General features: G+C 43.9%; 1 protein-coding gene across 1 annotated transcript in view; it reads right to left on the bottom strand.

Moving 5' to 3' along the window:
• Positions 1-12,710, bottom strand: part of DNAH3 (dynein axonemal heavy chain 3) — a 216,575-nt gene that overhangs the window by 42,827 nt on the left and 161,038 nt on the right. The window contains exons 50-51 of the mRNA XM_047780346.1: positions 12,136-12,352; positions 9,718-9,900 (exon numbers count right to left, since the gene is read on the bottom strand). Of these exons, the coding sequence (XP_047636302.1) occupies positions 9,718-9,900; positions 12,136-12,352 (400 nt within the window). The remainder of the gene's footprint in view (positions 1-9,717; positions 9,901-12,135; positions 12,353-12,710) is intronic.

Below are 12,710 nucleotides of genomic sequence, written 5' to 3'. Positions count from 1 at the left end.
TAAAACAAGTTCTGCTCCTGGAGGAAGCAGTAGAAATGATAAGAGGTGCTTCCCAGCCCAGGGTTCCTCCAGGACATGCCCCTCCTGGAGGTCTGCGTGGCAAGGGTGGCTCTGATGACTGACAAGCAGTAGGGAGGCAGGCATGGCATTTTTGGGCTGTGGTTTGGATGTCTTGGACATTTGAGAATTTACCTGGTTTGTGATCTTAAAGAAGTCAAGCTTTTGCTTTTTAACAAATTCCCAAGAGATATATGCAGTGCATGACATCATACTCATTGATCAAGGATTGGTTTAGAGATGAAGTACGGAATGAGGTAAAGAACTACTGGAGTTCCCGTTGTGATTCAGTGGTTAATGAACCCGACTAGTATCCATGAGGACTCAGGTTCAATCCTTGGCCTCACTCAGTGGGTTAAGGATCCAACACTGCCGTGAGCTGTGGTATAGGTCACAGACGAGGCTCGGATCCTGTGTTGCTGTAGCTGTGATGTAGGCTGGCAGCTACAGCTCCAATTCGACCCCTAGCCTAGGAACCTCCATATGCTGTGAGGGCAGCCCTAAATAGACAAAAGACAAAAGACAAAAAAAAAAAAAAAAAAAAAAGAATGAGGCCTACGGTTGAGTGACAGATGGGAAGGGAGTTGGGTCAAGTTTGGGGAAGAATAAGGCATGAGGGCTGGGAGAAGTTCAGAGACAGGGTGAAGGTCTGGTATGTACTGTAGTTCGGAGATGGGGTAGGGGTAGAGTTGGGAAAGGGTGAAGTTTGGGGGCAGGCTGGAGTTTAAGGGTGAGAAATGGGGATAGAGAGTAGAGCTGGGTAGTGACCTCCAGAAAAAGGAGACAGTTTAAATTTTGTATATTTTGTATATTTGTTTTCAAAACAAAATCAATACAATGGAATATTACTCCACCATAAAAAGAAATGAAATACTGGTTTATGCAACAACACAGATAAAGCCTGAGAGCACTATGCTGAGTTAAAGCGCCAGATAGACACAAAATACTGCCTGCTATATGATTCCATTCACATGAAATGTGCATTAAAGGGAAATCCATAGAGGCAGAAAGTAGATTAGTGGTTGCCAGGGGCTGGGGAGAGTGAGGAATGGCTAGTGACTGCTAATGGGTAGAGGTTTCTTTTTGGGTGATGAAAATGTTCTAGAACTAGGTATGGTAATGTTGTAAAACTTTATGAATCCACTAAAAAACTGAATTTCACTATTTAAAAAGTGAATATTGGGGGAGGGGGAGGGAGGGGGATGGATGGGGAACTTGGGGTTAATAGATGCAGACTATTGCCTTTGGAATGGATAAGCAATGAGGTCCTGCTGTGCAGCACTGGGAACTATGTCTAGTCACTCATGATGGAGCCTGATAATGTGAGAAAAAAGCATATGTATATGTGTGTGTGACTGGGTCACCATGTTGTTCAGTAGAAAATTGACAGAACACTGTAAACCAGCTATAATGAAAAAAATAAAAATCAGTATTTAAAAAAAATAAAAAGGTGATTATTAATGGTATGTGAATTATATCTCAATTTTTTATTAAAAAGAAGAAATGATTTACAACGTTGTGCCAATTTATACAACTTGATTTTTGTTTTTAAAAGAAAGCTTACCATTATAAGATTTTAGAACTGGAAGGGACTTTATAGGTTACAGTTGGCCCTCTGTATCTGGATTTGGAACCCCAGATACAGAGGGCTGACTGTAGGGTTGAATATCCATGGATTTTGTTACCTGCCAGGGGTTGGGGAGTCCTGGGCCCAATCCCCTGCAAATACCAAGGAACACCGTATGTAGTACGGTGGAAATCCTTTTCCTCCAACAACAAAGCAAGGTCTCAGGAGGTAAGTTGAGTTAGCCAAGGTCACAAAGCTAGTTAGTCACTCTAACCTTGGAACCATGGCTCCCTACTCATGACTTTTTTTTTTTTTTCCCCACTGTACAGCAAGGGGGTCAGGTTATCCTTACATGTATACATTACAATTACATTTTTCCCCCAGCCTTTCTTCTGTTGCAACATGAGTATCTAGACAAAGTTCTCAATGCTACTCAGCAGGATCTCCTTGTAAATCTATTCTAAGTTGTGTCTGATAAACCTAAGCTCCCAATCCCTCCCACTCCCTTCCCCTCCCATCAGGCAGCCACAAGTCTCTTGTCCAAGTCCATGATTTTCTTTTCTAAGGAGATGTTCATTTGTGCTGGATATTAGATTCCAGTTATAAGTGATATCATATGGTATTTGTCTTTGTCTTTCTGGCTCATTTCACTCAGGATGAGAGTCTCTAGCTCCATCCATGTTGCCGCTAATGGCATTATGTCATTCTTTTTTATGGCTGAGTAGTATTCCATTGTGTATATATGCCACATCTTCTGAATCCAATCCTCTGTCGATGGACATTTGGGTTGTTTCCATGTCTTGGCTATTGTGAATAGTGCTGCAATGAACATGCGGGTGCACGTGTCTCTTTTAAGTAGAGTTTTGTCCGGATAGATGCCCAAGAGTGGGATTGCGGGGTCATGTGGAAGTTCTATGTATAGATTTCTAAGGTATCTCCAAACTGTTCTCCATAGTGGCAGTACCAGTTGACATTCCCACCAACAGTGCAGGAGGGTTCCCTTTTCTCCACAGCCCCTCCAGCACTTGTTATCTGTGGACTTATTAATGATGGCCATTCTGACTGGTGTGAGGTGATATCTCATGGTAGTTTTGATTTGCATTTCTCTTATAACCAGCGATGTTGAGCATTTTTTCATGTGTTTGTTGGCCATCTGTTTATCTTCTTTGGAGAAATGTCTATTCAGGTCTTTTGCCCATTTTTCCATTGATTGATTGGCTTTTTTGCTGCTGGGTTGTATAAGTTGTTTATATATTCTAGAGATTAAGCCCTTGTCAGTTGCATCATTTGAAACTATTTTCTCCCATTCTGAAAGTTGTCTTTTTGTTTTCTTTTTGGTTTCCTTTGCTGTGCAAAAGCTTTTCAGTTTGATGAGGTCCCATGGGTTTATTTTTGCTCTAATTTCTATTGCTTTGGGAGACTGACCTGAGAAAATATTCATGATGTTGATGTCAGAGAGTGTTTTGCCTATGTTTTCTTCTAGGAGTTTGATGGTGTCCTGTCGTATATTTAAGTCTTTCAGCCATTTTGAGTTTATTTTTGTGCATGGTGTGAGGGTGTGTTCTAGTTTCCTTGCTTTGCATGCAGCTGTCCAGGTTTCCCAGCAATGCTTGCTGAATAGACTTTCTTTTTCCCATTTTATGTTCCTGCCTCCCTTGTCAAAGATTAATTGACCATAGGTGTCAGGGTTTATTTCTGGGTTCTCTATTCTGTTCCATTGGTCTGTCTGTCTGTTTTGATCCCAGTACCACACTGTTTGGATGACTGTGGCTTTGTAGTATTTCTTGAAGTCTGGGAGAGTTATGCCTCCTGCTTGGTTTTTGTTTCTCAGGATTGCTTTGGCGATTCTGGGTCTTTTGTTGTTCCATAGAAATGTTTGGATTGTTTGTTCTAGTTCTGTGAAAAATGTCCTGGGTCATTTGATAGGGATTGCATTGAATCTGTAGACTGCTTTGGGTAGTATGGCCATTTTTACAATATTGATTTTCCCAATCCAGGAACATGGAATATCTTTCCATTTCTTTACATCTTCTCTGATTTCTTTGATTAAAGTTTTATAGTTCTCGGCATATAGGTCCTTTACCTCCTTGGTCAGGTGTATTCCGAGGTATTTGATTTTGTGAGGTGCAATTTTAAAAGGTATCGTATTTTTGTATTCCTTTTCTAATATTTCATTGCTGGTATACAGAAATGCAACTGACTTCTGAATGTTAATCTTATATCCTGCTACTTTGCTGAATTTATTAATCAGTTCAAGTAGTTTTGGGGTTGAGTCCTTAGGGTTTTCTATGTATAGTATCATGTCATCTGCATACAGTGACAGTTTTATCTCTTCTCTTCCTACCTACTCATGACTTTTATGTTAGTTTCCCAGTCCAGGGGATGGTCACACAGCCAGGACTAAAGTGAAACTTCACAAGAGAATGTCAAAAGCAGCATGTATTTATGAATGTAAGTCTATGTTCTACACATTTATTGTGATAAGTAAACAAAACAAAGGAATCTACCTTCTTACATATGTGTGTGTGTACGTGTGTTTATGTACAAGTGTGTGTATATCATGGAGCCTTTTAGGTTTTTTTTCTATCTTTTTTTTTTCTTCCCTTTTTAGGGTCGCACCCACAGCACTTGGAGGTTCCCGGGCTAGGGGTCCAGTAGGAGCTACAGGTACCGGCCTACACCACAGCCATAGTAACACAGGATCCAAGCTGCATTTGCAACCTACACCACAACTCATGGCAATGCCAGATCCTTAACCCACTGAGCGAGGCCAGGGATTGAACTCGAAACCTCATGGTTCTTAGTTGGATTCATTTCCACTGTGCCACAACAGGGACTCCTCTTTCAGGTTTTCTACTTTTCCTAGAAACTTACAGCAATGTTTTATTTGGCTTCATTATATTAAAACAACTCCCTTCCCCTGCAAAAAAATGAGCCACACCGCACATCCTCAGTATCAAAGTAGAATGTCCTGCTTCGGATGGTAAGAATAGCTCAGACCCACAGGCAGCCCAGTTTGCCCCTTCCTCAGTCCTAGGGTATGTGTCAGAGTGTAAGGCAAGGGGGAAGCACGGGGGCTGCCCCCTGCTGCTTCTCGTGACCAGCTGAAGAAAGGGTTTGGTGGCAGGAGACCACAGGTGTTGGCTCGAGTAAAGCTCTGGATTCTCAGCAGGTTTCAGCCATCCCAGGTGCTCGTGGTGCTCGTGGTGATAGTTCCATGTCACTTTCTCATAATGTTCCAGAAGACGAGTGGCCCACATTCATATTATGCTTCTCACTGGCTCTACTTCTTTCCTAATGCGTAAGACCTGGGTTCCAGCAAGCTTGTTTGTCAAGTGACTCAGAATGGCTCTAACTGTAACATCATCTTTAAGAGTAATTCTCAACCTGACTCTGCATCCGAGTCACTGAGGAGCATGTAGGGTGCCCTCTTTACCAGGCTCCACACCCAGAGATTCTGCTTCAGGTAGTCTGGGTGGTGTCTGGGCATCTGCAATTTTATTTTATTTTATTTTATTTTTTAATTTTTGCTTTTTAGGGCTGCACCCACGGCATATGGAGGTTCCCAGGCTAGGGGTCAAATTGGAGCTATAGCTGCTGGCCTACACCATAGCCACAGCAACTCGGGATCCTTAACCCAATGAGCGAGGCCAGGAATTGAACCCGCAACCTCATGGACACTAGTCAGTGTTGTTAACCTCTGAGCCACGAAGGGAACTTCCTATTTTATTTTATTTTATTTTATTTTATTTATTTTATTTTTGTCTTTTTAGGGCCACACCCTCAGCATATGGAGGTTCCTAGGCTTGGGGTTGAACTGGAGCTGTAGCTGCCGGCCTACGCCACAGCCACAGCAATGTCAGATCTTAGCTGCATCTCTGACCTACTCCACAGCTCACGGTAATGCCAGATCCTTAACTCATTGAACAAGGTCAGGGATTGAACCTGCATCCTCATGGATGCTAGTCAGATTCATTTCTGCTGAGCCAGAATGGGAACTCCAGGCATTTGCAATTTTAAACCTCCAAAGGTGATTCTGACACACAGCTCTGCTGAGAGACTCCAGAAAACACTCTGAAAACACTGCAAACAGGGCAGAAAGGAACAGACATCAAGGTCCAGTAGGGCAATGGTGACTGGATGGCTGAAGTGCCTACTCAATATGGTCATTAAAATGATTATATGATACTTTGGAAAAACATCTGCGATAGGCTATGAAGGAAATTAAAAAGCATGAAGCAAATCACAATTATGCTATGATTGCAAAACAAAACTAGACAAGTGTACAGGCAGGAACTAGAAAAAAACTTGGAAAATTGGAAATGTGTTAAAGTTGAGCTGTTAAAAATTCTTTCATATATGTTATTACTGCTATATCATTGGTTTTTAAAATAAAAAATACTGTAATTTTTCATTATTTACTTTTTTTGTCTTTTTAGGGCTGCACCTGCAGCATATGTAGGTTCCCAGGCTAGGAGCAGAAGCAAGAGCTGTAGCTGGCGACCTCAGCCACAGCCACAGCAACATGGGATCCAAGCCACGTCTGTGACCTACAGCACAGCTCATGGCAATGCTGTATCCTTAACCCACTGAGCGAGGCCAGGGATCAAATCTGCATCCTCATGGATGCTAGTCAGATTCATCTCCACTGAACCACCAATGGGAAATCTGATAAAAAATACTATAATTAAAAATGACCCCTGTGGCTTAGCAGTGCACAGAGCAGTGGGGCTGTCTGGGCATGTGAAGCACAGTGCTTGCTGATGAAATGTAATCAGCTCTGCTGTACTTCTGGCATCAACTATTATCTTCATGCGGGGGTGGGGGTGGGGTGGGGGGGAAGAAATGTTCCATTAGCTTAAAAAGAATCGATGATTTAAGCAAACCATTTTTCTTGGGAAGCAAGTATTTGGGGACTGACTCTTTTCCAGCCTCCTAGCATGAACCCCGCCCCACTGCAGAGCCTCTGCACCGCCGCAGGCACCACACTGGGTGTTCTCCCATGTTCTTTTATTTCTAGGGATGAGAGAAAATCAGGAGTCCTAATGTGGAGAAGGACTGCAGCCCTGAGAGGTTCAGGAGGGGTTTCTGGGACTCGCAAAAGCTTCCGGGAAACTTAGAGCAAGCACAGGTTCTTTCTCCTCCTGACTCACCTCTAGGATGACACTCCCAGCACTTGGGGATGGGATGGCAGAGTATTAGACCTCACCCTTCACAACCGAAAAACCCAAGATGGTAATTTATTGCCCAGGAACGGGCGTGGCGGGTCATCTCCTTGTAAACCTGATGTTACCTCCCGCCTCCCTCCTGCTTCAGCAAGGCATTGTTTCCCCTGACACTGTAAGGCAGAGTCCTGTGCGTGAGGGCACCCACATGGGGCGAGAGACTGGCCTTTATAAAACAGGCAAGTCTGCTTGGTACAGGGTAAAGCACGGTGGTTTTGGAGAATAGCTAACATGGGCTACTAAGCTCTGATTGTGGGATGGACACCTGCCATATGCTTTACATGGTTTTTTTGGTTTGTTTGTTTTTTGTCTTTTAGGGCCGCACCTTTGGCACATGGAGGTTCCAATTGGAGCTGTAACCAATGGCCTACACCACAGCCACAGCAACGCAGGATCCTTAACCCACTGAGCGAGGCCAGGGATTGAACCCGCAACCTCGTGGTTCCTAGTCGGATTCGTTTCCACTGCACCACAAAGGGAACTCCTACATGTTTTTTTCCTAAGGTGAGGACACTGAGGTTGGGAAGGGACAGGACAGGGCACATGTTGAGCCCTGATGTGCCTGATCCTAGAACCATGGAAGAGTTGCAAATTTATATGCCTCTAGGGGCCAGGCCAGTGATATGAATGTGGCAAGTGGGCTGGCTGGGCCTTTGGTGACCTTGAACATATGAGGGGCAGCATCTATTTAAGGTTGCCAATGGAGGTAACCCAGGAATGCAGGTCCAATGTTGCCCTAAAGCTGAACTTTTTTTCTAAGAAAAATGGAAAATTTTGACTTTTTACCTGAAATCTTTTGATTTTTTTTTTAAAGTTGATAACTCTTTCAAATTTTAAAAAATACTGTCTGTGTCACAGTGTGTGAACACTGCCCAGCTGTTAGTTTTTGCAGCTTTTGGAACAATGGTCAAATGCAAGGGCTTGGGAATCAGAGGGCTCTAGATATGATCCTGATCCAGTCACGCTGTTGCTGAGTGACCCTGGACAAGTCATTTAAGTCCTCATACCATGATTTTCTCAGCTGTAAACTGGGAAGGATACCATTTGCCTTGCAGGGCTGATAGGATGTAAAAGTTAATGTAAATCAAGTAGAGCAGAAGGCAACCTCCCTGAGAGAAGAACATTTGTCTGATTCACTTCTATTTCCACGGCCCAGAAAAGCGCCAGCACAAAGTAAGTGTTCAATAAATAGTTGTTACATAAGGGAGTTCCAAAGACACCATAATGGTGCTGAGAAGTAGCAGCTTTTATTATCATCGTGTCATAGATGGCAAATCACCTGCTACTCGTGTGCCTGGTGGTCACTGTCCTTTATGGTCTTTTATGGTTCCACCGGCCTCCTGCTCACACCTCTAGGACTTCGAGTAGCAAGTCCCTCTTATCCCAGGGCATTCCCTATGGGACAACCGATACCGGGGACTAGACCCAAGGGGATCAAGAGAGGTCAGGCCCCGAGGCTTAGTGGAGAAGGCCCATTCTTTTCAAAAAAAGTGCCCTATGACCTAGAAGTGAGACACGAGCTACTGTTTGTTCAAGCTCTTCTTGGAAGGAGGATCAAAGGAATTTTCTAACTAGGTGGGAACAGAGGGACAAGTATCTTAAGCTAAGTGCCTCGAGCCCTGGATTCCAATCCTACTAACAAGGCGTGCAGCTCTGGAAAGTCCTTTTACCATGGAACTTCGGGGGTGTTGACTTCCAGATATTGTTGGCTGTCATTAGTAAGTCTAAAGTCAGCGTAATACTCCAACAGACCTGGGTACTTGAAAGCGCTTGGAGAAATATCACATGAATGCACATCATGTGAATGTTAATCAGGTTTTCTTTTAAGATCTGAATACAACCCTTCCCAGGACTGTTCCTCTTTGGTACAAGAATTATCATCAAATGGGGTCCTCTAGGTTCAACGTTCTGTTTTTTAATTTTTTTTTTTTTTTTTTAATGGCTGCACCATGGCATTTGGAAGTTCCTGGGCCAGGAACTGAATCCAAGCTGCAGCTGTGACTTATGCTGCAGCTGCAGCAACACAAAACCCTTTAACCCACTGTGCCAGACTGTGGATTGATCTCATACCTCCGAAGCAACCTGAGCTGCTGCGGTCAGATTCCTAACCCACTGCACTACAGTGGGAACTCCAACATTCCTTTATTTGACAAATATTTATTCCACACCTGGGACATGCCAGCCACATTTGAGGAAGAACATGAGGGAAGTGGAGGGGATGGCCAGAGGGACCAGCCAGTCCAAGGGCCCTGGGGTGGGACCATGCTTTGTGTGTGTTTGGGGAATAGCGAGGAGGTCAGGGTGGCCAGAGCAGTCAATGAGGGGAAAGTGATAAGAGATAAGGTTAGACCATGTTGGAGCTTGTAGGCCTCCACCCTATGTGAGATGGAGAGTAGTTGTAAAACAATAATGCTTCCTGGAGAGGGCCAGGTGTCATTTACTAGCGATGCGATGCTGGGAAAGCAAGCTTTCAAGCCTCACTTTTTACATCTGCACAATGGGTATGACCATGCACATTCTGTGGGACTCTGGTAGGCTCTAGTGGGATAACAGATGAATCCAGAAAATGCTGGGTTTGGAGTTTCCATTGTGGCTCAGCGGAAACGAATCTGACTAGCATCCATATGAAGATGCAGGTTCAATCCCTGGCCTCACTCACTGGGTTAAGGATCCGGGGTTGCCAGGAGCTGTGGTGTAGGTCACAGACGTGGCTCAGACGGCATTGCTGTGGCTGCGGTGTAGGCCAGCAGCTGCAGCTCCAATTGGACTCCTAGCCTGGGAACCTCCGTATGTCACAGATATGGCCCTAAAAAGCAAAAAGAAAGACAGAAAGAAAGAAAAGGCTGGGTTCCTCTCAGTAATGCATACCTTGATTCCTTGAGCAATGGCGGCAGCAGCATTGGCTTCTTTTTCATCTGCCTGCACCAGAAATTTCTTGGCATCGGCTTTTCTCGTCTCCTCCTCAATTTTCACCATCATCTTATCAGTCTCCTCGGAGGTCTGGATAAGTTGGGGTTGGAGGGCAGTCAGTTCTACTTGCATGACTGCCACCTAGCAAGGAGAGAGGGTGGAAGGGGGGCAGGGTCAGTTTGGTCAAAGCCAAAAATGGCACAGCTGGTCAAAGTTGAAACAATTCTCTAACCTATGATAGATACATGCAGAAAATACTATTTTTTTTTCTTTTTAGGGCCACGCCTCTGGCATATGGAGATTTCCAAGTTAGGGGTTGAATTGGAGCTGTAGTCGCCAGCCTACGCCACAGTCACAGCCGCAGTAATGCAGGATTCGAGCCATGTCTGCAACCTACACCACAGCTCACAGCAACGCCGGAATCTTAATCCACTGAGCAAGGCTGGGGATCGAACTGGCGTCCTCATGGATGCTAGTCGGATTCGTTTCCACCGAACCACAACAGGAACTCCTAAAATACTAATGAGTTTAATGGTACTGGGTACATATTTGTTGGCTGGAGTTTCTCTCTTTATCTTTCAGTACTTAACTACTGAGTTCATATTATGTGTTGTAGTTAGAACACATACAGTGCCCCTCTGTAGGACCACTAGACATATGACAGTAAACTTAACATTTTAAATACAGATACAACTTAAAAGATATTCCTCCTGCATCGAGCCTACACTCTCGTGTTAGGGGCAAGACAGAACAAAAGTAAGTCAGGGGAAAAAAAAAAAACCTTCCTTTTTTTTTTTAAGGTTATGAAGGAAACATACATGGCTGAGCTAGCTGGGAAAGAAGGAACTTTCAAGGCCATTTTTCCCAACAGTCTGATGCTCTCTAAAACATTCTTGCCAAGTAGTTTTCTGGCCACTGTTTGAACACTTCTAATGATGGGGAGCTCACTACCTCTCAGGGGAGTTGGATTGTTTTTAGACAACTAAGCACATTAGATTTTCCTGCTAAAGAGCTGGAATTTACCCCTGCATGTAGTATTTCATCCACCGGGTCTGATTCTGCCTTCTAAGGGAGCTCAGATACTTATTTGAAGTTTCATGACCTCAAAACCATTGGTCTTCAGAAAGCCCACATGTGAGAAGCCTCACAGCATGCTGTCCTGATTAGGAACACAGGCTCTGGAGTCATGCATGTCTAAGTTTTGGTTTGGCTGGACCTCTTGTGCCAGCTGCTCATGAGGCTGTGTGACTGTGGGCCAGCTGCCTGGCCTCTCTGGGTCTTTTGTGTATAATGTGATGATAACTGTACTTTCCTCATACACCAGGCATGTGCTTGAGGAAGGTTAAATGGGCACTGTTATTCCCTTTACTGGTCTAGACTGTCTCAGATCATTTTGCTGTTCCTCAGACCACACAGTTTGCTCAGCCACATCTGAACAGACTCCAATTTTCAATATCTCTCTAAAAGCTAAGGACCCTGAGTTCGACTCAGCCACAGCAGAAGTAGAGCAGCAAGGGCCACCTCTGCCATTCTCTCCCATCCCAGGGCTGCATGCTGGTGGGTCTGCTCTATGCAGTGACGGGCCAATCTACTGCAAACCATTCAGTTGCCTTAGTTCTTTATTGGTGCTGACAATTCATACCTTTTAAAAATGTTTCTTTTATGATTTTTATTTTTCCATTGTAGTTGATTTTGAAAATTCATATCTTATTATGGTTTGGTCAGGTGGTTCAAGCATAAATCAATAACTAATTCACATGCCAGACATTTTGCGAAGGGTTTATAGTTTTGTCAGCTCATTGAATTTTCATAATAGCCCTGTGAAGTGAAGACTATTACTATTAGTTGTTGGGGTTTTTGTTTGTTTGTTTGTTTTTACAGAAGAGGAAACTAAGGCCTCAAGAGGTAAAATAACATCTTTAAGGTTCTGTCACTAAGAAGTGTTAAAGCTGGAATTTGAGCCTAGGGCTGCCTGGCTCCACAAAGCCCTGCTCTTAACCCCCTGCCTTATCCTGCCCAGTTCCCCACTGAGAAGAGCATAGCTCGAGGGCTGAGGAGAGGTGAGTGAGACACTAGACTTTGGCATGAAATTTAAGGGGGCTTCAAAAAGCTCTGTATGATAAATAGTGTTCTATTGCCATGTTGTAAAAAGTTAAAATTAGTTTTAAAAGACCCACGATGAACCAAACATCAAAATCTTAAATACAGATTCTCGCAGGGCTGGGGTTAGGCTGAGGCAAGGGATCCAAGTTCTACAAAGGCAGGTCAGATGCTGTCTTTATTTTGTTCTCTCTTAACTTCTGCCCCTGAACAAGTGTTTCACTGCCTCCACTTCATCCTGGATCTCTGTTCCTGTTCTAGTTTGGCAGTGCTCACCTGTGAAGCTGCAAACTCAAGTTTCTGCAGGCCCGTCAGATAGCGGCTCCTCGTCATATCAACCTCTTGCCTCTTCTTATTCAGGAGCGTCTTGAAGGTTAGGATCAATTCCAGGTAGGAGGTGGGGGTAACATAGTTATGTCTGCGAAGTGTGTGGTAATAATCCATCGACAGATTCTTCACGCTCTCCTGAAAATACTGACACATAGAGATGACCCTGCCAAGGACATAATGGTGGTCAGGCAGGTGCAACTTCTTCCAGAGAGATCCGGCACAGCTTTGGCTCAAAGATAGGAGGAGGTGAGAAAGTCACGGACTATGGTCTGCGGGAATCTCAAATTCTCTGAAGCATGTCAACAGAGCCTCAAACAGGTTTGGGGAGGTATATATTCTTACTAGAATGAGCTTTTGATTGGGTAATTTCTATCTTTGATCACTTCTGTGAATCATCAGGGCTTAAGCAGGAATTCTTAACTTTTGGCAATCTGGTGAAGCCTCTGGACCTGGCAGAATGTTTTAAAATGCATAAAATAATAAAATGCATAAAATAATAAAATGCATAAAATAATAACACA

This window comes from Phacochoerus africanus, chromosome 5, assembly GCF_016906955.1.
Source record: "Phacochoerus africanus isolate WHEZ1 chromosome 5, ROS_Pafr_v1, whole genome shotgun sequence".
In the NCBI taxonomy this organism is placed as follows: Eukaryota; Metazoa; Chordata; class Mammalia; order Artiodactyla; family Suidae; genus Phacochoerus; species Phacochoerus africanus.
Note: the sequence above shows the minus strand (reverse complement) of the source record. Positions and strands in the feature narration are given on the sequence as shown.